Genomic DNA, 22,921 nt, shown 5'->3' on the forward strand with positions numbered 1-22,921 from the left:
TACACACACACACATACACACATACATACACATACACATACACACACACACACACAAAATGAACTCGCTTTGCCCATTGTGTGATTCTTGTAGGCCCCGGGCCATTACTCTGAAAAGCCCTGCAGTTTTTTTTTCCGGAGAAAGGTGTCAAAGAGAACTGTCTGTGGAATAATTATCTTCAAACTCATTTGCATGTCGGAGACATTTTTGCTCAACTGACACATAACCGAGCAGCCTATTTGTAATACTTTGTCTTCCACATGTACTTATGTAGCACTGACCCTCCTGTGGATTCGAAAAGAACACTCAAACATTTGTTTCATTTTCTGGCACCTGTATTCAGAACCAAGTAACCCTGTCATGTTTACATTTTTATATTTTCCTCTATGTCCCTGCTCTTTACATCACGTTAATGTTTTCCTTCCTCTCTCTCCCACACTCGATCGGTCTTCAGGCAGAGAACCTGCTCCTGGACGCGGACATGAACATCAAGATAGCGGACTTTGGCTTCAGTAATGAGTTCACTCTGGGGAACAAGCTGGACACGTTCTGCGGCTCCCCGCCCTACGCCGCCCCGGAGCTCTTCCAGGGGAAGAAGTACGACGGGCCCGAGGTGGACGTGTGGAGTCTGGGGGTGATCCTGTACACGCTGGTCAGCGGCTCGCTGCCCTTCGATGGACAGAACCTCAAGGTCAGGAAGAGGAGCAAGTTTGTTTGTGCGTGTGTGTGATGTGGGTTACATAAGAGGATGTCTGTATTCTGTGGGTGGTTGTAGTATTTGTCATGCTGGTTTCTGTTCCTTTTGCCATCTAAAATGCAGAAACTAAATTCAGGAGAGAGTGAATGTGTAAAAGTGAATAAAAGCAGACCCAAGCACTTCTAATGGTGTTGGTGGTTTTCAGCACCCAACCAGGCGCTGAGACAAGTTGTTTTTCTTAATTATTCATACCGCCTATCACACATTGTCGCTATCATAAACATTCTGTCTTTACACTGATGAGTCACTGTGGAAGTGCAGACACACTTTGGGTGGGCGATATGACATTGAATGTGATTATAATGATATTAAAGGCCCTGCATCCAGGTTTATTCAGATTCCTTAACATTACTTCCTGCTTGGGTGAAGTTTTGTTTAAAATCTACATTACTGTTCCTACTATTAATTCAACAGATAGGAGCCTGACTGTTTTCAGATTCAACCCTATAGTAGAAGTGGGCTTAATTTTCCTTCCACAGATGAATATGAACAAAAAAACATGGACATTAGATAAAGTACAGTTTTCAATGCTTATATAATTTTGTTGATCTATTAAAGTCAAATGTATTTTAAAGAGGGAATTCAAATGTATTTGTAATAATATATTTTGTTAAAGTCCGCTCCAAACTACACTTCCACTGTGTTAGCCTTTTAAAATGCCTACCAGCTTGTGCTTGGGTGAATGCACTACTTGTTTCAGAAACTATGAATCATTTGGGGGTGTAACCACAGCTAATGTTGTCTATTGGCTTGCTCAGGCCACTCTAGATTACTGATGAGATTCAGAGTCAAGTCCTTTATCATTAGACACTGTTTCATAGACTCTCGTTTTCTGTAAATCGCTGGAAACAGTTGGATAGTCTGTTGCTCTCGGACAGAATCTGAGAACGTGAGAGAAAAAGGATTGTTTTGAGTCCACTGCTGACTTTAAATGCTCTTGTCCATCTCCAGGAACTGAGGGAGCGAGTGCTGCGTGGTAAATACAGGATTCCCTTCTACATGTCCACCGACTGTGAGAACCTGCTCAAAAAGTTTCTCATTCTGAACCCCTCTAAAAGAGGCAGCCTCGAGGTACGCTACTCTGACACACAAGAATACAAGCACAAGATAATAACTCATAAATCACTTTGGTCAGACTTATCAAACTCACTTTGGTGGGTGAAGCGCATACAGTACTATACTGCTCACCTGGACTTGCTTCACCAGCTATATGCGAGTTTGTTGCTGAAGTGTAAAGTGCTTTTTAAAGGCATAGTAAATACTTGTTAGTCTGAGAGTTATGAGTTACTAAATGTGGGAGCACTGAAGATAGTTGGACATTACCTAGTTTTGAATGGAAGCTGAAGGCAAACAACTAGTTGCTGCTGAGTAACAGGCGTCACTTTCACTTTACTAGTATTCATTTTTGATTAAAACATACTGTATTTTTGAATTTCAACAGTCTATGTTTGACCTGCTAAATGTAATGGCTACTCTGTAAAAAAAACAACTGAGATAAGACTCTAATGTTAGTGCTAGAATCGAGTCCTGTGACCGTCCCATTTACACCTACCTCAAAGATTGTCTACAATTGGTATAGTTCAGTTTTGCAGATGTTACCCTCACGTGCAGTGAGATGTCTTCCATCTGGAGTTCATTATAAAAGGTCCCCTGTTCACTTTTTAAGGAAGATTAATCTGCAATAAAATACACCCGGCTATTTCCCTTTAGTCCATGGTGGTGAAGTAAACAGATGAAAAACGCAGAATAAATTCATCATGCATCGCTGGCTCCTGCATCAAATCCATTGTATTAGTCATTTATCTTTGTGAGACTCTTTTGTACTAACCTTCCCCCACCCCCTTCTTTCTCTTGTCTCCTCTTTTATTCTTTAACCTTTCCTCCCTCCCCCTGCTCTTTACCCATTCTAATGTCTTTGACATCTTATCCTCCCTGTATCTGTCTGTGTGGTTTTCTCTCAGCAGCAAATAATGAGGGACCGGTGGATGAATGTAGGTCATGAGGACGAAGAACTCAAACCCTATATCGAACCCATGCCAGATTATAAGGACCCCAGGCGGACAGGTAGGAACGGAAACAAACTCAAAAATGGTAAATGTATTCCCTTCCTCACCCAAGCAAACACTCAACACATATTTTACATTTCTCAAGATTAACTATGTACCTACAGAGTTCCACCGTTCTAATTTTAAACACGCTTTGTGCATGCAGACATCATGCTGACGATGGGATTTTCTGCGGAAGAGATTCAAGACTCGCTGGTGAACCAGAAGTACAATGATGTGATGGCCGCATACTTGCTACTGGACTTTAGGAACAATGAGGTACGCTCTGTCTTAATCAAACCTACACACCTTTATTCAACACGCTGTAATTGGTTTGTCAGATCTGTCGAAGCTGCAGTTACTGGTTTTGTGAGCTGTTATTATTATTATTATTATTATTATGAATACTCTAATCATCACCTATTCACTGCTAATTATTCCTTTGAAAGAAAATATATTATTCAAAAATATTAAATTCCAAACAGAATATCTCACTGGAAGAAAATCTTAAATGTCAAAAAATTATTGATATTTTTGAGTGAGGTTTATAAATAAAAAAATTAAGAAACAAGTTGCACTCAATCTGCTCTCCTACCTCTGCGCATGTGAATCAATGTCTCCAGGTACCTCCAACTTTTCTCAATTCTAATGAACTTTAGCATGTTGTCTGTTAAAAATATCTATTTTAGTTTTTACATTTTTGTTTATGATGTTTTAACGTTGCTCTGGGAAGCTCTTTGTGTAGCCTTTAGGATATGGAGCTTTTTGTGTGAGAGATTTTCAGTATTTTGACAAGACGTTGATAGATCACCTTTAACTCTTAGAAACTGAAATGTCTCACTCTTTTTCTGGCATATAATAGACAAAAACGGATGAGTCGAAACTAGAAAGGTGATATATAAATAAAGTTGAGTTGTTGAACCCACCTAACAGTCTCTATGATACACATCCTTTGAAACCTGTTTGTTTCTCTTTGTCCCGCAGCTGGAAGAAAGTGGCATCAAACCCCGGCCAGGAAGTGATGTAAGCAACATTAATGCCCCCTCCCCGCCTCACAAGGTACAATGAGACCACATAACGTCTCCTGCTTACACATACTGAGGTCTCCTGACTCCAGCAGGTGAAAAGTGCAATGACTTGACCTCTTCATTTTTTGACAAATGCACTTTGGGAATTTAATCTCAAATTGCTCTCATTAAGAGTTTACATCTTTGACCTACATACAGGTACATGTGAAGCAGTGCCTTCCCCTTCTTTTATTTGAAAGTGTTGTGGGTTTCACATGTGAATGGCTTTATAGACACATAACAGCAGCAGCAGCTTCTACTCACGTCCCACTGAGTTCCACTCTTAAATAAACGATATCAAACTGACCTGTATGTCCATCTTGCCCCTCTAAGGTACAGCGCAGTGTGTCGTCCAACCAGAAGCCTCAAAACCGCAGAACCAACGACCAGGGTGAGACGGGTGTGTGTCGGAGAGGAGGGGTGATATAAGAGAGGGTTAGGAGAAGGAAACTGAGATGGGGTATCGTATTGAAATTCAGAGAGAAAAAAGTCAGTTCCTTTTAACATGTTTTAGATGGAATCTTATGATATGAATGATGCTGTATGCTGCTAATTATCTCCAGTCCTGTATCGTTAAATAGAAGATGTAATGCTTCTAAAGGTAGTGATAAGGTAAAATGTTTCAGAATTGTTTTTAAAATAAGCAATACATTGTGTTTTGAGGACTCATGTTGTAAAAGATGGGAGAAAGTTTGATTTAATTGAACCATTTAGAGTTTAATAACAATTTAGAGGTGACAGGTTACAAAGTATTAACTATCATAAGCACAATAACAGTGTTGGAGTTTTGGACAGTGAAAAACAAAAACCTTAGATATCAGGCTTCCTCCAACATATTGCTCATTAAAATTGTTATAATAAAAGAGAAAATCACACACAAGATATAGACATAAATATTTATCATAAGAGATAAAACAGGAAAAGGGCAAAAATGAGGAGACGCAGCAGACATCCTGAGTACATGGGCTTGATATATGTTGGAGTAAAGGTTAAAGTAAGAGAGATGGGCTGGGTGTGCAGTAGAATGATGAGGTAGAGAGTAGATAGGATTGATTTAACAATGGAGCCACACGAGCAGATTGAAAAGAAGGTCCGACTGATTTCTTTTGGAGCTGAAAGAAGACAGGAAGTCATAAATGAGCTGCAGAGCCGAAAGTGGTTGAGATGGGAAGAAAGGTCTTTGATTAGAGCACATCCAGTGATGGCCTTTCTCATGCACTCCCTCTCTTTCATTTTCAAGGCTCTTCCTACTCTAAGAGGGGGGGTCAAACAGACAACCGGACTGCAGGAGAGGATGCTGGGAGGAAAGGTTCATCAGGCAGCTCCACCACCAAGGTGCCGGCCAGCCCTCTGGTCCCCACTGACCGCAAGAAGAGTGCCACGCCCTCCACCGTGAGACCCAACACACACACTGCTTACTTCACATTCACAACACACAAACATTCAAATGTACAGACATTCAGATTCTCAACAAAAAGACATACTGTAATTGTAGCAACCTTAATGAAAGAGAAAACGAAAGCTACTTTTGATTCGTAAAGTAAGAGTTGCTCCTTAATGAAAGTAAAACTTCAGCTACATATTATCTTAGGTCCAAAGATCAAATCGAATGCTATATACTAGTTAAACTATCTTGAATAAACGGCTATATAATATAAGCGACCTTTAAGTGTGCGTCACGTCAATCTGATCTGTTATTTTAGTCATCTTTAATGAAACATTGTTCTTGTCTCATAATCACCAGTTATGTGATGCCAATTCCTAGTTTTACACACCCACAGTACTTTGTTATTCTCTTGGTGTTAAAGAGAAACTGTGGACCTTTTTCCCAGCACACACGTGTCGTGTCGTGTCGTAGTAAGGGAGGCACAGGTGTTACAGGCACAAGTGTTCCAGTCAGCCATGATGACAGTGTGACCGGCATCTACGGTACTAAGGACCCTGAAACTGATGCAGCCTGTGCTTTTCCTAGTGTGACATGTCAAAATGTCTTTTGTGAAATTGCCTTTTTGATTTTTCCGGGTATCAACCAACTCAACAACAAAACACTATGACTAAACCTGTTTGTCAGAGACCTTTCTTTAATGAATAAAACAATTATGACAATTTACAAAAAAGATTAGACTGAACTCTAGTTTAAAAAAAATACAAAAAACATAATCATAATAATGAGGTGCATGTGCTGAAACAAGCAAGGACATTTAACACGGGACTAAGAAATAGATTATGAAATCAACACTTGTAGGAACCTCTATAACTTCCTCTACAGTTCTGTCCAGCAGGGGAATTTAAAACAGATGACACTTTCAATACGACACCTGTTAGAGAATAAACTCAACTAAAAAGTTTGGAAAATTGTAAAAATATTGAGGGTATTTAGTGACTCTCCACTGAAGTGCTTTTATAGATTGTTTGTAGAACCCAGTAATGAAATGTGACGTCCCTACTCACCGTGGTTCACCTGTGATGCTGTCAGTTGCCTGATAAGACCTGTTCTTAATATCTGTGTCACCCTCCTGTTCATTTAGGGAGGGACCACTTTATGATTTTCATTAGCGTGTTGACTTCCTTGACATTGTGTAATTCCATGTATAGCTCCACCTCACCTCAACCCGAGAAGATGGTGTCGGGTAGTGGAAAAACCCTGTGAGGGAAAGAGGATTCTCTAAATGACAATTCAAGAACTGCAACAAAAGATTCAGATTTTTTAATATATATAGTCTGACCTGTATATAGGAAAATAGAAGGAATAAACTGTTAGCTATCCAAAACATTATGAATGCAATCAAATATAATATATTGGATTATACTTCACGCCTTTTCTGTGAATAATGAGTTGCCCAATTCGATTTTTAATTGGTATGATTGTGCAGTACCATGACAAGCTGCAGGAAATTTAATTTTCTACATGAAATGCTCTTAAGGCCCGATTGTCATGTAATTAATTTCACTAATCCGTGCCAATCACGAAGCTTGCGGGACGCTTTTTCCTGTGATAATAGATCACTTTTTATCATCCGACTTAAATCACTTATCTTTCAATGTCTTGATCCTAAACATTTCTATATTTCTAACATTGCTGTTCTTTTCCTCCTCTCTCCCTTCAGAATAGCATCCTGTCCACCGGTACCGGTCGTAGTCGGAACTCTCCTCTGACTGAGAGATCCACGCTGGGCCAGGGCATCCAGAACGGCAAGGACAGGTACCCACACACACAAAGACACATGCACACACGAGGTAAAAAGAGACGCACCACTGGTGTCTCACACACTCTATTTCAAGGAGTCTCAGTGTTAGTGAGGATGCACTGCACTTACTCATAAACACACACACACTCTGGTTTGTGAATGAAGCCGGCCCGCAGCTGTCTTGGTGTCTGAGCTCCAGACCTTGGCCGGTCTCTCCAATGCTCTGCCAGCTGGCTCAGGGAGGCCCTCAGCTCTCTCCCCCCGGGGTGGGGTGAGCCCTCCTGGAAGAGGAAATCTGGCTCCCTTGGGAATTTAGGCCAACCCTTCAGTAGATTACAGATTACCCCTGGTGGTGGAGTGCCATTCAGAGCACAGGCAGGGTTCGATGGACACACAACCACTCAGTAAACACACCCGCAGGTTGACATATGCTAACACACAGACCTCTTTTGGCATTAAAATCTAATCCTTCTCCTTTTAACAAAAATGTTCTGCTCCAATGAACTTCCCCCAGTTGAATCAAAGTTTTTGCCCAAAGTCCAATCAGGGAAAGAAGGTTTTATTAGGTATGAACCTCAACAAATGACAATCATCTTAAAGTAATAAAGAGTCAAAACAAGCTTACTTTCAGCCATTGGGTTTAGCCATAAATCAAGCCTCGCCCTCCTTTTTGTGTAATATTCCCTCCCTTTCCCCTCGCTCATTTCATGCTTCCAGATCTCCTTTTTTTTTACCACTTCAAACAATTCCAAAATAAAAATACTACATTTCGGAGTTGCTCGATTGTGGGTTAATCTTTATTTTATTATAAAAAAAAACTTTTTTGCGGTACTTTGAGTAGACCCGGGATCGTACAGTGCCGAATACGCGTCCACACATACCACCATCACTCATGCTTAACCAGCCATATGCTTTGTGTGCTTTCTCATGAACATTAAACATTAAGCCAAACCATAATCCCTACTGTGATGCAGTGTTCATTGTCATTACTGCTTTATTGCCTGTTCATGATTCTCAAATGACCTCTTTGTCCCTGGAATAGTGCCTAACCTATAACATCATTTAAAATGTTGTATTGAATCCTGATAAATGTGTTTTTGTTCCTAGTCTAAGCACTATGCCCGTGATGATGAGGTCATTTGAGACAGCATTTTTTGGGTTGTTTTTAGCACTAGGTCTAATAGACTCTGCTAACTTAGTTGTTGTCATCTGCTTTGATTTTTAAAGTAACTTTATTTGATCAGCATTAATGCTTTGAAGTTTGGGCTTTTAAACATGTTACACCCCCCAACCCTCCCAATTCTCTCTTTCTAATTGTCTTCGTTTGGTGTTCTTTCGTCTGAGCTCTCAGTCACATTTTCTCGGCGCCTCTTACTTTTCCTTTGTGTCGAGTTTCCTATTTTCCTCCTTGTCTTTATATAAATCTTTCTTATTATCCCCTCTCTCTCTAAGGAGATTAGGCAGACTTGTGATGGAATATTAACTCTTAGTGGCATTATATGGTCCCTGTACTGCCTCCTAATAGGCTTACATATACACAGAAATATCTACACAAACTCATTGACACACACACAGGCTTAAATATACATGTCACCCATGCTCAATCGCTTGCCACACGCTGGGCTATCAGTGAATGCCGTTATTTTTCCATCTCTAGCCGCACTAATCTCCATCGGAAAGAAAGTGTGCGTTTGTCTCGGTGTTTATTTTCTGTGTAATTAGCAGCTGTTGGTTGACCTCTATAAAAGTGACCCTCTCTCTGTTGCTCATTCCTCTGCCCTCTCTTCGTCTCTCTCTCTCTGGTACCACTCTGCGCTGTCTCTCACTGTGTGTGTGTATAAAGTCAAGTCAGAGCTGTCGGTTATGTGCGGAGCTTTATAGCTAATTACGAGAAAGTTCAGGAAACAGGCAGTGCTGTTTTTGCTGAAGTTATTCAATAAACGATGCTTTGTTACACATCTTGTTTAGATTGTTAGCATTAGAAAAGGATTGGAGAGGAATGGGACAGGTCAGATCTACAAAATGTCGAGTTCAGGCGTCAGAGTGATAATTCTTAAACAGAACAATGAGAGAAGCTTTATTTTCTGCCAATCATCTACTCGTCTCATACAGAAAGTCAGGACCCTAACTGTAACCTGAAAGGGAGCACCAGAAATGTTGGCTTTAATATAGATTTTAAATATTTATCTCGGCAATGTAGCAAACTTGATTGAATTATTTCCTATTAATGATTCCTTAATCATAAGTTAATTTTTCCCAACATTCAGTCTGTAAAATATCTAGAAATGTATACTTTGCTGAGCCCAAAGTGACATCCACAAACTGCCTTTTTTGTCCAACCGTCACTCAATTTATTTACATCATAATAAACTCAACAAGCAAATATTCCCAGTGAGGGAAAAAACAAAGAATTCATTAAAATTGGATGTTCGCATATAACAAATATTTGTATGGCACAGTTCTTTACAAAAAATGTATACTGCAGATATCTTCAAATAAGCACTTTGTACCTTAAGATGGATAAACAAAGATATTTACACGCTGAAAGGGATCCGTTAGACAAATGTAGTTGGAGTTAATCCTGCGTAGCAATGCTTTTCACATTTCTGTAATGTTTGTAACCTGACTTTGTCCGCATTATTTGTCTTGAGTGATTCCAGTCTTTCTAGCCAATAGAAAAGTGTGTTGTGTGTTTGTCTTCTGTGTGCTGCCTTTTTGTTTCGGGTAGACTTCACATGAAAACAGAAGAGGAACACAGTCAGCCTTTGATGGTGCCCTCTGATTGTTTTTTTTTATGTGAAAACACCATGAAGCAATGCTAACAACAAAAAAAGACCAACTTTTCTTCTTTGTTCCTGTCCTTTCCGCTGTGTGTTTTCTGTCTCTTTTTGTCTCTACTTCCTCTGTTATCTCCCCCCTCCCCCTTACTGTGTTTTAATAAGTGCTGCTTCTAACCATGCTCCACCTCACCTCCCCGCCCATCCACACACAAACCCCGCCCACTGTGTTTGTGTGAATGTGTGTATGCTTGTGTTTGTGTCACCTTTTTGGTGTGTTTGTCCCGTGTCTGTCACGTTCTGTCGGTGTGTGTGTGTGTTGGGCGGGGTATTCCTCCAATCCCTCCCCCCTCCTCTCAGCCTAAACACTCCGGGCTCCCGCGCCTCCACTGCCTCGGCTGCTGCCGTCCTCTCCTCCTCCTCCTCCTCCTCGCGTCCCCGTCATCAAAAGTCCCTCTCCTCCTCCAATCATCCATGCCCCTCTGACCTGCACGCACCACGGCCCAGGCAAGTCTCTCACTCACACACACATACACACACACACACGCACGCACGCACGCACGCGCGCGCGTGCGCGCGCGCGCGCACACACACACACACACACACACACACACACACACACACACACACACACACACACACACACACACACACACACACACACACACACACTCAAACACACACTCTCCCTGCCTCAGCCCCTTCCAGCTCATTAACTCGGCACAGATCATCATCCTTCCCGCAAGAACTGGATGGACTAAAAGGAAAGAGGAGAGAAGAAGGGATCAAATGTGGGCTCTGAAACCTTCCATCACTGCTGCATTAAAACAACTCTTTGATGACGTCATAGTGCTTTTAAGACATAGAAAAAGCCTTTCACAAAGCAGGGAAATGTATCAAAGAGTAGGTGTTTTACCTGAAACAAAGAGCCCCACTTGCCAACAGACACCTCACTTACATTCACATTCACATGCATCTAATTTATTCTCAAATGTTTTATAGATTTTTGTTTTGGAATGGTCTTTTTATCAACCTAAACCTGCCTCCTGCATTACTGGGTGTTGATATCACGAAAAGAGATCAAGCCTTTCCAAAAGGGTAAATTGGTGATCGAAAATGATGAGTCACTTGTGTGCAGTTTTGGAAAAGTATGCAATTAAATCTGGCAAACCTCCTATCTATAATTGTAGTGTAGCAGCAAATAGACGGCGTTAAATACTTAACATGAAACCGTTGTGGAGTTGCTGGTGATATCAAGGGTTGTTCTGAGTTTCCACATTTATATATTTACCGCTACAGCATCACCATAGTGAGAGGTCCAGCTACCATAGACTTAACAGTTACTTAGCAACAGCCAGTACAAGCTAAACTCCGCAACACTGGCCAATCAGTCACTCGCATACTTCACACCACCCATAACTGAGCAGTCAGCCTGAGAACTAGATGAGCAGGTTTTTCACTGCAGCGACCTCCGACAGACAGGAGATGTTTTGTTTTGTTGTTTTATAAGGTGTTCTGTTTCCTGGCTTAAGAGAAAAACAGACTCATTCAGAGAAAAGACACGTATGAAGCAGGAACCAGGTTTCCACACACAGCTGGTGAACTGTGTGCAGGCCAGCTCCTTATATAACATTGGTTATATGCTGGCTTAATACGGAAATGTGCTGTACATCTGGAAACTTAGTCTAAGAAATCAAATATGTAAAGAAAGTTGAATGAGATAACATTTCCTAGAAAGCTTATGTTGACATTACAGAAGTAAAGTGTGGAAAAGTCCAAAGTATAACCTCAACCTATCCCTGATTAATTGACTATGTTGTTGTAAAAAAACATTATTCAGCGTCTAAAACGAAGTTGACATTTGCAGGAACATTTCTAAGCTGTTCAGACCTTTACAGCTGACCTGCTAACTGGTGATCTTGCCCACAGAAGGGCATTAGTGAGAGTCTGTGTCAATTGTTTGGATGCTGAACAACAATCTCCTAGGCAAATAAGAGTTCCGAATGTATGTGGAGCAGAGAAAGTCTAATGGTGGTCTGATAAAGAGTAAAGGTGTACTTTATCTACGCAGATGGATAGTCAAATATTAATATTTTTGAGATTTTAATGGACAATATATTCCTAATATCTGGTAAACACAGTTTCATAGAGTGCTTCTCTGAGCCTGGCTCCTCTGCATTCTGATTCCAATGGATGGACTGCCAGCTTAAATAAACTAAAGTGTTCTGTGGTCAACAAAAAATACAGATCTAATAATTGTGACGATGCATGTTTTTTTCTGAAATGGTATCTGACTTACTGTTGCATGTATAAATGTATAATATTATGTAATATGCATAATATACATTTGGTTTTCTGACATGTTGTGTTTGTGGACAGAAGGATTTTCCCAGGGTGTACAAATCAAGCTCAATCCTGTGTAAAGAAGTAATAGTAGCAATACATTCCCCACAGCCTCTGTTGTTCTCAGAGTTGGCTGAGTGCTCTCATTCACACTCAATCTGCTTTGTAAACCCCCCTTTTAGTTAGGAAGTTGCCTGGGAAAACCCCGTCTTCATTAATGTAATGTGGCGTGTCTCGTTGAATGAATGAAGCAGTAATCACCTGACTGTCTGGTTGATCATCTGTGTGTGTCGGCCGTCTTTATACTTGTCTTTTGGTGTGTTGTTTAAGTTGCCTGCTTGATAGTGTCTGTTTCAAAGGCTGCTTTGATACAGATATATTTTATACCACTTTTTCTGACCCTTGAGTCACTTTATACCGTGGACATTATACATAACATTATAATGGTCTTTGAAAATGTTCCTTAGCTACTTTAAAGTGGGAATAAGATTGAACTTTTAGTTAATTTGGCCACTCTTTTTTTTACTGGTTACAGCATCAGTTTAATACAAGTCCCTGCAAACTAGGAGTAGAAAAACAATCCTTTACTTAAATATTATAACAAGTGGTATATTAGTTCAGAATCAGGGAACCCAGCCTTTCTTGAGACGGTTGTATAGTGGAAACCCACCACAAATGTCAGACTGGCCCTCTGGCTGTTTGTGCTTTTTGTCTGCTCCATGTTGAAGTCTTGTTCTGTTGCATGCGTCGTTCAGCAGTGAGCTTGGGATGTTCAGAACCTGGTTGGGAACGCTGGAGAGAAGGTACCGCTCCAAAACATAGACTGTACCCTCAGTGAGGGTTAGGACTCTTTTCTCAGAACATAGTCTGTGACCTGATGTCCCACCCACTCCTTTTTTATCCAGCTGTCCCCAATTACCCTTCTAAAAAACACCACTCACGAATTAACATCATTTTTAACAACCTGTTTTACTGCACGAGTATTCATGATGTACTGTAATGAGGCAGCAAGGCTGTACAAAGCCAGCGCCACATTTGTATAACTTAGAGGTGCTCTGGACTATATGCAAATTAAGTATGCTTACTAGCATGAAAATCATCCTGATGACACACCTTCTGCTGATGATTACAGGATGACACTACTCTTCTCCTAAAGTGACAATGCAGTGCTTTTATATTTAAAACAAAATGGTAAAGCTATTTTTCTCCTTGCATTCAACAGCCAACTTCATAATAATATGTGAAACTGATCTCCACTAACCTCTTGATCCAGCCTTTTTATCCTATCCATAGAGGATCTGTGTGTTCGTGCACAACTTTAACATATCCACATCAAATGGAAGGACTTGTTAAAGCTGTTCATTACAGTGTTAGTGTGCAAACTGGCCTCTTTCCTTTGTAGAGTTTCAGAGGTCTGCATGGGACTGCTTTAATTTGTTTCTCATTGGAGTAACCTTGTCCTGCAAATGAAACGTGTGCTATGTATTATGGTAGTCCCATTGCAGCCCTCTAATGCAGACAGTCCACTCATATTAACTTCTAGTTCATTCCACTCTGTCACTGTTTTTAGCGTGGGTGCTTTTTTGCAATTTCTGTCTGTTGTGTTTGCCATCTGCTGCAGGTGTACTGCTGGAAAATGCTCACACACAAGCCTACAAAGCAAATGCAAGCTTTAAGCTCAAGTGTATGTGTTGTTTATTTTCCTGTGTGAGAGAGAGAGTGCGCTTGGAGTTTGTGATGCATTGCCCCACGGTCAAAGCAAAGAGGATTAGAACTGTGTCTCTGTGACCTAAACGTGGCCCTAAATATTGACTTGGCTGACTTAAGGGATTAAATGAAACATCAGGATTAGCAGACGTTGATACTTGTATGACCTTACACTCAGGTAAGTAGCACTCCAGACGGAACGAGATGTTTGTCTAACTGTTTGTTCCTCTCCTCTTCACTCCCATCCCCTCTCCATCTACTTCCTCCCACACCACCTTGCTTTCTTCTTCTTCATTTGCACCTCCTCTCCTCTGCTGCTTCTCTCATCACACCTTCCAAACTCTTCTCCTTCCCACTCTTCCTCTACAGTGCCACGACTCAGCGGCCTCCCGGTGCCTCCCCCTCTGCCCACAACATCAGCAGCGCTGCCGCGTCAGACCGTACCAACTTCTCCCGAGGGGTGGGCATCCGCAGCACATTCCATGCAGGCCAGCAGCGGGGGGCCCGGGACCAGCAGGGCTCCGCCTACCCCGGGGGCCCGGCGTCCCCGTCACTGTCACATGGCAACAGCCAGGCCCGGAGGACACACGGAGCCACGGGGATCTTCAGCAAGTTCACATCCAAGTTCGTACGCAGGTGAGCGGCGGAAAAGAGAGGGAGGAGCGTGGGGAAATGTAAAGTGGGGAAAGTTACAATTATACTCGGGGAAACATGTGGCAAAAGAACATTTGTATATTATCATGCAGTACTTTTACAGATTGAAGCTTTCTCTGAGTAGTTAGGTTTCAGCTTTAAAGGAGAAAATGACTAGGTTTACGTTACAAGTCATTTCATGTGCTCGTTTCCTCCACCGTTCATCTATATCATCACTGGAGCATTTCTTTAGTGGGGCTGGTCTCTCCCCTATCACTAAACTTGCGCTGATCTGTGACTCTGCTCAGAGTAGAAAGGGAGAGGAAGGGAACAGCTGTGGCTCCTCTATAATTTTGCCTGCAGAGGCGGTGGCTGAGGAGCAATTTTGGTTTCGGTTCCACGTCTGGCCCAGTTTTCATCTCAGTCCTCCACTGCAAGGTTGCAGCCCTAAAACTGCTCTCATGGGTATCTCGTTGTAATCAGAGCTAAACTAGTTTTATGTAGATGTTTTTGAATTTCTCTCTGGCTTTGTCCCTTTGATCTGACTCTGCTGTGTAAATACAGAGAGGTGAAGACGGCATTGTGGTGACAAAAGTGGAAGGGAAGGAAAAACCCAACAAGTATCTACTAACTCTTTGAATGAACTGGCCTGATGTTTCTCCTTGTCTGCATTGGATTCTACTAGTTTCTATAGAAAAAAAGGTTGTCTAAATCCTTATAGAGCATGATGAAGTCTGTACACACCAGTCAGAATGAGAGGACAGTAGTGCACAGGAGACAAAGAACTGGCATATTATTATCAGAGAAGGAATTGAACACGTGGAGGAGAGGAAGTGACAGCAAGTCAGGGTTTAAAGGGGGAAATGTGTGAGGAAGGGAGTAAGAGGAAGAGTGTACGCAATGGAGCTTAAAAATAACAGAAGTTGAGCTTTGAAAGCTACAGAAAGTGTGTGTGTGTGTGTGTGTGTGTGTGTGTGTGTGTGTGTGTGTGTGTGTGTGTGTGTGTGTGTGTGAGAGTGTGTGTGAGGTGTGTGTCTGTGTTTGAGAGTGTGTGTGTGTGTGTGTGTGTGTGTGTGTGTGTGTGTGTGTGTGTGTGTGTGTGTGTGTCGGAGGTACAGGCGCAGCCACTCTCTAGGCCTCCCACTCAGAGATACTGTAGCTCCGTGGCGACAGTATCCATGGTTACACCGGAGATATCACTTTTCCCTCAACTATAAATACCGGTAGTGGGGACACCTTGACACACACACACGCAACTTGGCATGCTGGTAGGAAGTCGAAGTGGTGGAGACAGAGAGATTGTGTTGCATTTGTGCAGTTTGACCACACACACACACACACACACACACACACACATACATAACACCAAAGCTATGTGTTTGATTAACATATCATATAACCTCATCACTGCACTTTTCTGCTTGGTCGGTAGTCCTTCACACAAATCAGTGTACTTGCATGTGTGTGTGTATGTGTGTGTGCTAGATTAAGTTTCTCAATGTGTGTTCAAGATTAAGTTGTTGCTTAACTTGTGCTTTTTCATTTGAAATGTGTCTTTGTGTGGAGAGGTGGATTTCTCTCCCCTCCTCCATGTGTTAACTCCTCACCTCACACAGACACTTTCTTTTCAGGAAGACTCTAAATGTGGTGGAGTGCTTCATTTTCATTTTGGGATGAGGGAGGGGGGGGTGACTGTTCAAACTGGGTCTCTTAATGGAATGTTCCCACAGAGCTCATTAAATCCTTCTTAGGTGTTTTTGTGTGCGATTAATAATGTCTGTTCACACCACACGTGTACGGATTGCAAGTCGACGTCATTGACAATGATTTTTGTTTTTATTTTCCGTTATTTAATGTTGCTTCAACCCCAAATGACTGTGTTGGTCAGTTTGCTACTCAAAAGGGCAGCTTGTCTCTCTAATTCTAAACGTTTTTATATATACGTTTGTTTCTCTTTCTTTCTTTATCCCTCTTTTGTTTTTGTAGAAATCTCTCGTTCAGGTTTCCAAGAAGGTAGGCAACACCCCCAACGTTAAATATAACCCTTGATATATACCCGTATACTCTCTTCTTCATATATATTTTACATATATATATATATATATATATTTCCTCCCCTTTTGGTGTTTCGTGCAGCTTTTTGTTGAAATCTTCCTTTTTTGCCTTGAGCCTTTATCTTTTCTCCTTTTAATTTTTTCTGTGGTTGGCCCCTTTTTTTTTTATAGCCTTCTGGTTTTGTGTGTTTTGGCCCATTTTTTTATTTATTCTTTTTTTTTTGGACTAACTTCCCTTCACTCAGCCATACTTAACTCACTCACTCCATCATCACGCGGCACAATAACACCTCACCCTTCTTCCTCTTCGTCCCTCCCATCCACCTCCTCATCCTCATACCCCTCTTTTCCCATGTATTTACTAGATAGTGTGTGAGCTTGTTTCCCCCTATAAAGTCCCGGATTTAGGTCAAGTCTTAATGGTGTAATAGATCAAACTACTCCCTTTTTTATTCTCTATTTCTTAGCTTCAGATGCAGGTAACAGTGTCCTAATTTGAGTTTAATGGAGATCTTTGTTTCCTAATCCTAAAAGTAATGATGTAATATCCTAAGTATTAGTATTTTAGTGTTTAAGCGTTCTGTCATCTTAGTCTTGTCTTCCTAGGATTGTTGCTAACCATTATCAAAGCTAACGCCACATACCAAACTACCACCCATCTCACCTCTGCTTTCATCAGTTGATGACTAGACTTTCCATTAAAAGCTACTTTTTAGTCGTTGGTGTACGTTTGTGAGGATCCCACAGGGGAGGACATATATGATAAGATATATAATGGTTGAGGAGGAGAGGACCCGGGAGGGACGAGGTCGCAGTGTTTCTCAGGCTGCACTCTTTTCTGGAGGCTGCATACTTCCTTTTCTCTTCCATCGCTCTGTTCTCACTCTGGCACTGGCTCTGTAACAGCAGCAGCAGCAGCAGCAGCAGCAGCAGAACTGGATGGCTTTGACCTACTCTGGCTGGAAAATACCCTTTCATGCTGTCAACTCACACAGATGACACATGATGCACACACACAGACATAAACACACATTTTGTCTCAATGCTCATATAGATGCTTGCACTAAAACATGACGCATTGATATATGTACATAAACACATTTCACAACCACATGTGTCTCACTTGCTTTTGAGTGCTTTTTACCAGCAGGTTGGTCAATGGTCCTCTAATATGGACCATTGCTCCACCTGGTGGTTAGAAGTTGTACTATTTTTATTATTATCAGAGTAGTGATACACTATCTCACCTTTGTCCTTGTAAAGACTTCTCATAAATCTATACATTTGAAATATGAGAGTAATGAATAATAAATAATTAATCTGCCGTAAAATGACATTTAGAAATAAATGTATTTACATTGTTCTCTATTTTGGGGAGAAGTGCTAAATAACTTAAGCAAGATATTAAGACTTTATCATTTCTTCCTTTTATGTCAAAGAGCCTTCCCCTGTGAGCTGTTTTGCATCCCATCATATCTAGCTAAATCATACAGAGCCTGCAAAATGGCACAAATGACCTACTTTTACATTATTCACCAATTATGTTATTTGAGAAAAACCCTTGTGTAACATTTCTCCACTCCTCCCACTTGTCATTTCCCATGTTTAATATGATTTAACCATGTTTCTGTTGCAGCAGGTATTTTACATGTTTTATTTTAATGGGGCAAAAGAGGAATGATGTCTTTTCCCACTACAAAATGAATTTAAGACCAAAAACTGTTGAATTTGTCATGTTCGTGTCACTTTCCTTCCATTGTCTGCACGTGTTTAGCTGTCTTTCGTTGTCGTCTGCTTTTCTCTGTTGAATTTGTCTCGTGTGTTTTCAGTCTGATGGTATGAGAGAGACCTTGTGAGTGTGTGTTACATATGTGTTATAATATAGGATTTTTAAACAGCCTATGTGTAGGTCAAATGTTACTAATACAGGTTTTAATGCAGTGCTGGGATCAATAATGTTCCTAACCTCCTTTAGTTCTAACGACTCGCCCTCACCGTGCCGACTGTTCTGTTCCAAACCATTCCATTCCGTTCCACATCGCTCCATGTTACATTGTAATACCCACATTCCGTTTTGTTCCAAATTTCTCCATATAACATTATGTTACCAACATTCCATTTAGTTGGTACCATTTCATTTTGTTCCAAATTTCTTAATAACATTGTTACCAACATTCCATTTAGTTGGTACCATTTCATTTTGTTCCAAATTTCTTAATAACATTGTTACCAACATTCCATTCTGCTGGTTCCATTCCGTGTCAAATTGTTCCACGTTAGATTGTTTTACCAACCATTCCATTCTGTACCAAATGTTTCCATGTTACATTGTCACCTAACATTATATTCTGTTGGAACCCATTCCATTCTGTTCCAAATTGTACAATGTTACATTTTGTTAAAAGCATTCCATTCAGTTGGAACCCATTCCATTCCATGCCTTTCCACTCTGATCCAACAAGCAGAAACGTTGACATTTTTTCAAACTTTTCATTCAGTTGAATTTCTATTCAAACCATCCTCCGTCACCCACCTGGTTGCACCAGCTTCTTCTCATTTCCTTGACCACATTTCCCCAAATAATTGACAGTTATATTTAGAGTCAGACAACTTTTGTTCATTAGATCTGCATTAAATGTGTCTTTGCAACAGCAATAATGCAACTCAAAATGAATAGAAGTCCATCAACATTACAACACTGCATGATACACACAAGTATTTACACTTTTGAAATGATTAATAACTTGGGACAGACTTAACACATAAACGTTAGATGGCTGGTGCAACTCAACCCATGAAACCCTCCTCCTCTTGAGGGCAGAGTGGACTGGCACTGGGATCTACGCGCCGTGCAGTTGAATTAAATGTGAACAGTTGGAGTGGAAACTAGATATTTTGGCGCTCGATGTGTTTGAGTTGGAACGTTCAGTCTGGCACGGCGAGCAGCGACTGACTGACTATCTGTGTAAGAGTCCAGATGTTGCCCTTAGCCCTGAAAAAGACTAAACTTTTGTTGATTTTTCTCGAGGAGTCCGTATGAGGGAGAGGGTCGGGATGAGGGGAGCAGGTGAGAAACAGAGCAGCCCGAAAACCCCTTACAAACCCCCCAGACTCTACCAAACCCGCCTGCCAATCAGTAGACTGGAGCCTATCAGTAGATGATCTCTGAGCTTGTTGTGAATGGGGGGGGTTGCAAACTGGGATTAAATTGGTTGGTGGTGGTGATAATGGCTTGACCAATCAGGGGACGGGAGATTAGCGGTGAATGGTAGCATCCCTGAGTGTGTGCTGGTGTGGACCTGCATGTGTGTGTGCGGGGAAATCACATTTTAAAGGACCCACATGTGTGTTTGTGTGCGAGCAGATTTAAATTTCAGGTGTTAATCCATATTTCTAGAGATGATGCACGCACACAAACACACACAGGGGAACTCAAAGACATGTTGCTTTTGTTTTTATTTCCGCAACCTCATCATCTCCCTCTTCCTCTCAATCATTTCTCCCTCCTCCTCCTCCCCTCCTATTTTTGTCTCTACTTTTAAATATTTCTCTCGATTCTCACTTTTTTTTCTATTTGCTCCTTTCTTCTTGACCCTCCCTTCTCTTTGTCTTCCTTCTTCTCCTCTTGTCTTCCTCCACCTCTCTTCTTCTTCTTCTTCTTCTTCTTCTTCCTCTCTCCCACCCCTCACCCAGGTCTATGCTGAGCAGCACAGTGGACAAGTCGGAGAAGACGTCCGGCGGGGTCCTCTCCTCTTCCAACAACGATGAGAACAACTCCTCCCCAGGGTCTGGTAACACCGGTAGGTTTGCTTTAGGAACTCTGCTCTAATGATGGAAATATTAGAACCAACACAGTGGTATTCTGGTAGCATTCTTTCAATGATTATGTCCTAAAGTTTTCCAATTATAACACCTTAAAATGACCTTTTATCACATTGCTTAATTGGGCTGAATTAATGTGGTTTACGGGAGCATTTAAACCCAAGATAAACAGATTTTGCTGTAATTTAAAAGCAAAGTGTATAAATATTATGCCGAAGTAACTCCATTATAATGCAGATGTGTTGAAAGTCTACATTAATGCTTAGTCAGGTCAGTCCGCAAGAGAACAAGCATGACACTTTTAAAATGCTGGTTTTCTGAATGGAGTTTTCTGAATGGAGTTCTGTTCAGTCAGTGCTATGCTAACATTTTAGCATTGCACTTCCTCTTAGTTCTTTTTCCTCTCTTCACTTTGCCTCTTTTACCCATTATTTGTATCATCCCTTCTTACTTGTATTTATTATTATTTAATGAGAACAAGCAGGAAACACAAACAGAGACACAGCAACAAGAAGATGACATTCCCATTTCATAAAAAAGTTAAATACAATAATAAAATAATGTAATAACACTAATTTGAAAAGAACAAAACTGAAATAAAAAATCTGTAGTTTTTGCCTCTTGCCTGATTATTACTCTTACCTCATCTCCCCTCTCCTCCCCCCTCAGGTGGGACCGGCACCCCCCCGGCCATCGGCCTCCAGAAGGAGTCGGTGAAGCCTCGCTCGCTGCGCTTCACCTGGTCCATGAAGACCACGTCGTCCATGGAGCCGGCGGAGATGATGCGCGAGATCCGCAAGGTGCTGGACTCCAACAGCTGCGAGTACGAGCTGCGCGAGCGCTACATGCTGCTGTGCGTGTCGGGAAACCCCGCGCGAGACGACTTCGTCCAATGGGAGATGGAGGTGTGCAAGCTGCCGCGGCTCTCCCTCAACGGCGTGCGCTTCAAACGCATCTCCGGCACCTCCATCGCCTTCAAGAACATTGCCTCAAAGATTGCCAACGAGCTCAAACTGTGAGTGCGGAGGAGAGAGGTTCAGAGGTGGGAGGGTGAAGAGGGGAGGTAGGGAGGAGGATGCTGTAAGTGGAGGTCAGGAGGTAAGCTACAGGGTGGGATCACTTTAAAAAGAAAGCCGATTGTTATGTGGACAAAGGTCTGAAGTAGGGCTATCGGTTCCTCTGAGACTAGAAAAGCGTTGTTTTCTAGAAGTTCCTTAAGTACACGAGGCCATTAGAAACTCTGAGTCCGTGTCCTCTGAGTCGTGAAGTACTTATAGACCGAGGGTCTTCTCTCCCCGCTGGGCTTTTCTTTCGTCACGTTCTACTTAGACGTTCCACTCTTCTGCATGTCCGCTCTGCTCTCTGTTTATTTAGTCGTCTCACTTTGATCACTTTGACCACTCCTGTCACTTCTTCCTGCTATTTATTCAGTTTGTTCTGCACGGTTCTGCTGCCAGCTCTTTTTGTGTAGGAAAGACAACCGGGTAAAAATCGGAGGGGGGGGTTAAGATGGAGGACAAAGTGAGTGGAGAAATTGCTGATAATAAAAGAAAGCCAACGTTCTCTCTGAATCTCTAACAAGTGAGGATTGATGGAAAGTGTGGAGCCTTATTTTTGCTGGAATTCTCATGAAAGGAGTCTAGATTTGAATTTGTTCTGATTCTCCTCCGACTCTGAATGGACTCCAACTGAGCCGGGACTTTGGTTGCTGAAACCCCCCCCCTCTCACACACATGCACACACAGACACACACACACACGGACTTTGGATGGAAAGACTATGCTGTTGTTGGTTAAAGGACCCTCTTCACCCTCCTGTTTAAAAATGAACTTTAAAAATCCGCCTGATCCATCCTCCACACACACACACACACACACACACACACACACACACACACACACTCTTCAACCCTCTAATTTCAAACTCGGCACAAACACATCCATGTTTTCGCCTCTTCACTCCCTTTGTCTTCCTCACTCATTAATTTCTCTCATCGAGTCATGATGACATCATCGATAGTTCTTCAAGTCTTTCTTTTGTTTGTTTTGTTAATTTCTTCTTCTTTTATGGCTTTTAAAAAAGAGTTGTGCACTGGAAAAGAGGGGTGAACGAGGGAGGGACGGACAGTTTGTGGACGGGGTTGTTGATTTTACGTTGCCTTTCTTTGTAGAATTTAAATGTAAGGGTTTGTTCTTGTTGTCAGCACATACATGCTCAAATGATTTATTTGTATTTTTTTTTTTATTATTGTTGGTATCACTTCGGTTGGCATCGCGCCTTCATATCCAGAATGTCAACCCTGAACCGACGCATTTCTACCCCCCCACATCCGCTTTCTGCTACTCCCAAACACACACCTTTTGGAGTATGTAACAAACAGTGTGTGTGTATGTGTGTATGTGTGTGTGTGTGTGTGTGTGTGTGTGTGTGTGTGTGTATATTATAAAAGATCACTGGAAGACAAAAAAAAAGAATCGACAACGACGAATGGTGAATTATTTTCTTCTTCTTTTGATTTGATAATATAT

The 22,921-nt window shown here is 41.6% G+C and overlaps 1 protein-coding gene across 11 annotated transcripts in view; it reads left to right on the plus strand.

Moving 5' to 3' along the window:
• The window catches only part of mark2b (MAP/microtubule affinity-regulating kinase 2b), a 53,507-nt gene extending 30,693 nt beyond the window's left edge, over positions 1-22,814 (plus strand). The window contains exons 8-21 of one of the 11 annotated variants that reach the window (XM_010769653.1): positions 455-691; positions 1,709-1,828; positions 2,722-2,848; positions 2,969-3,081; positions 3,787-3,861; positions 4,203-4,260; positions 5,110-5,261; positions 6,977-7,071; positions 10,195-10,341; positions 14,254-14,520; positions 16,504-16,530; positions 19,600-19,638; positions 20,265-20,371; positions 21,063-22,814. In XM_010769653.1, coding sequence (XP_010767955.1) covers positions 455-691; positions 1,709-1,828; positions 2,722-2,848; positions 2,969-3,081; positions 3,787-3,861; positions 4,203-4,260; positions 5,110-5,261; positions 6,977-7,071; positions 10,195-10,341; positions 14,254-14,520; positions 16,504-16,530; positions 19,600-19,638; positions 20,265-20,371; positions 21,063-21,412 — 1,914 coding nt within the window. In that variant the 3' untranslated portion in view covers positions 21,413-22,814. The remainder of the gene's footprint in view (positions 1-454; positions 692-1,708; positions 1,829-2,721; positions 2,849-2,968; positions 3,082-3,786; positions 3,862-4,202; positions 4,261-5,109; positions 5,262-6,976; positions 7,072-10,194; positions 10,342-14,253; positions 14,521-16,503; positions 16,531-19,599; positions 19,639-20,264; positions 20,372-21,062) is intronic. The other 10 variants (XM_010769655.1, XM_010769659.1, XM_010769656.1 and 7 more) reach the window with 10 other exon arrangements.
• The last annotated feature ends 107 nt before the right edge of the window (positions 22,815-22,921 follow it).

The sequence above is a fragment of the Notothenia coriiceps genome, unplaced genomic scaffold (assembly GCF_000735185.1).
Source record: "Notothenia coriiceps isolate Sejong01 unplaced genomic scaffold, NC01 NC01_scaffold00007584, whole genome shotgun sequence".
Lineage (NCBI taxonomy): Eukaryota > Metazoa > Chordata > Actinopteri > Perciformes > Nototheniidae > Notothenia > Notothenia coriiceps.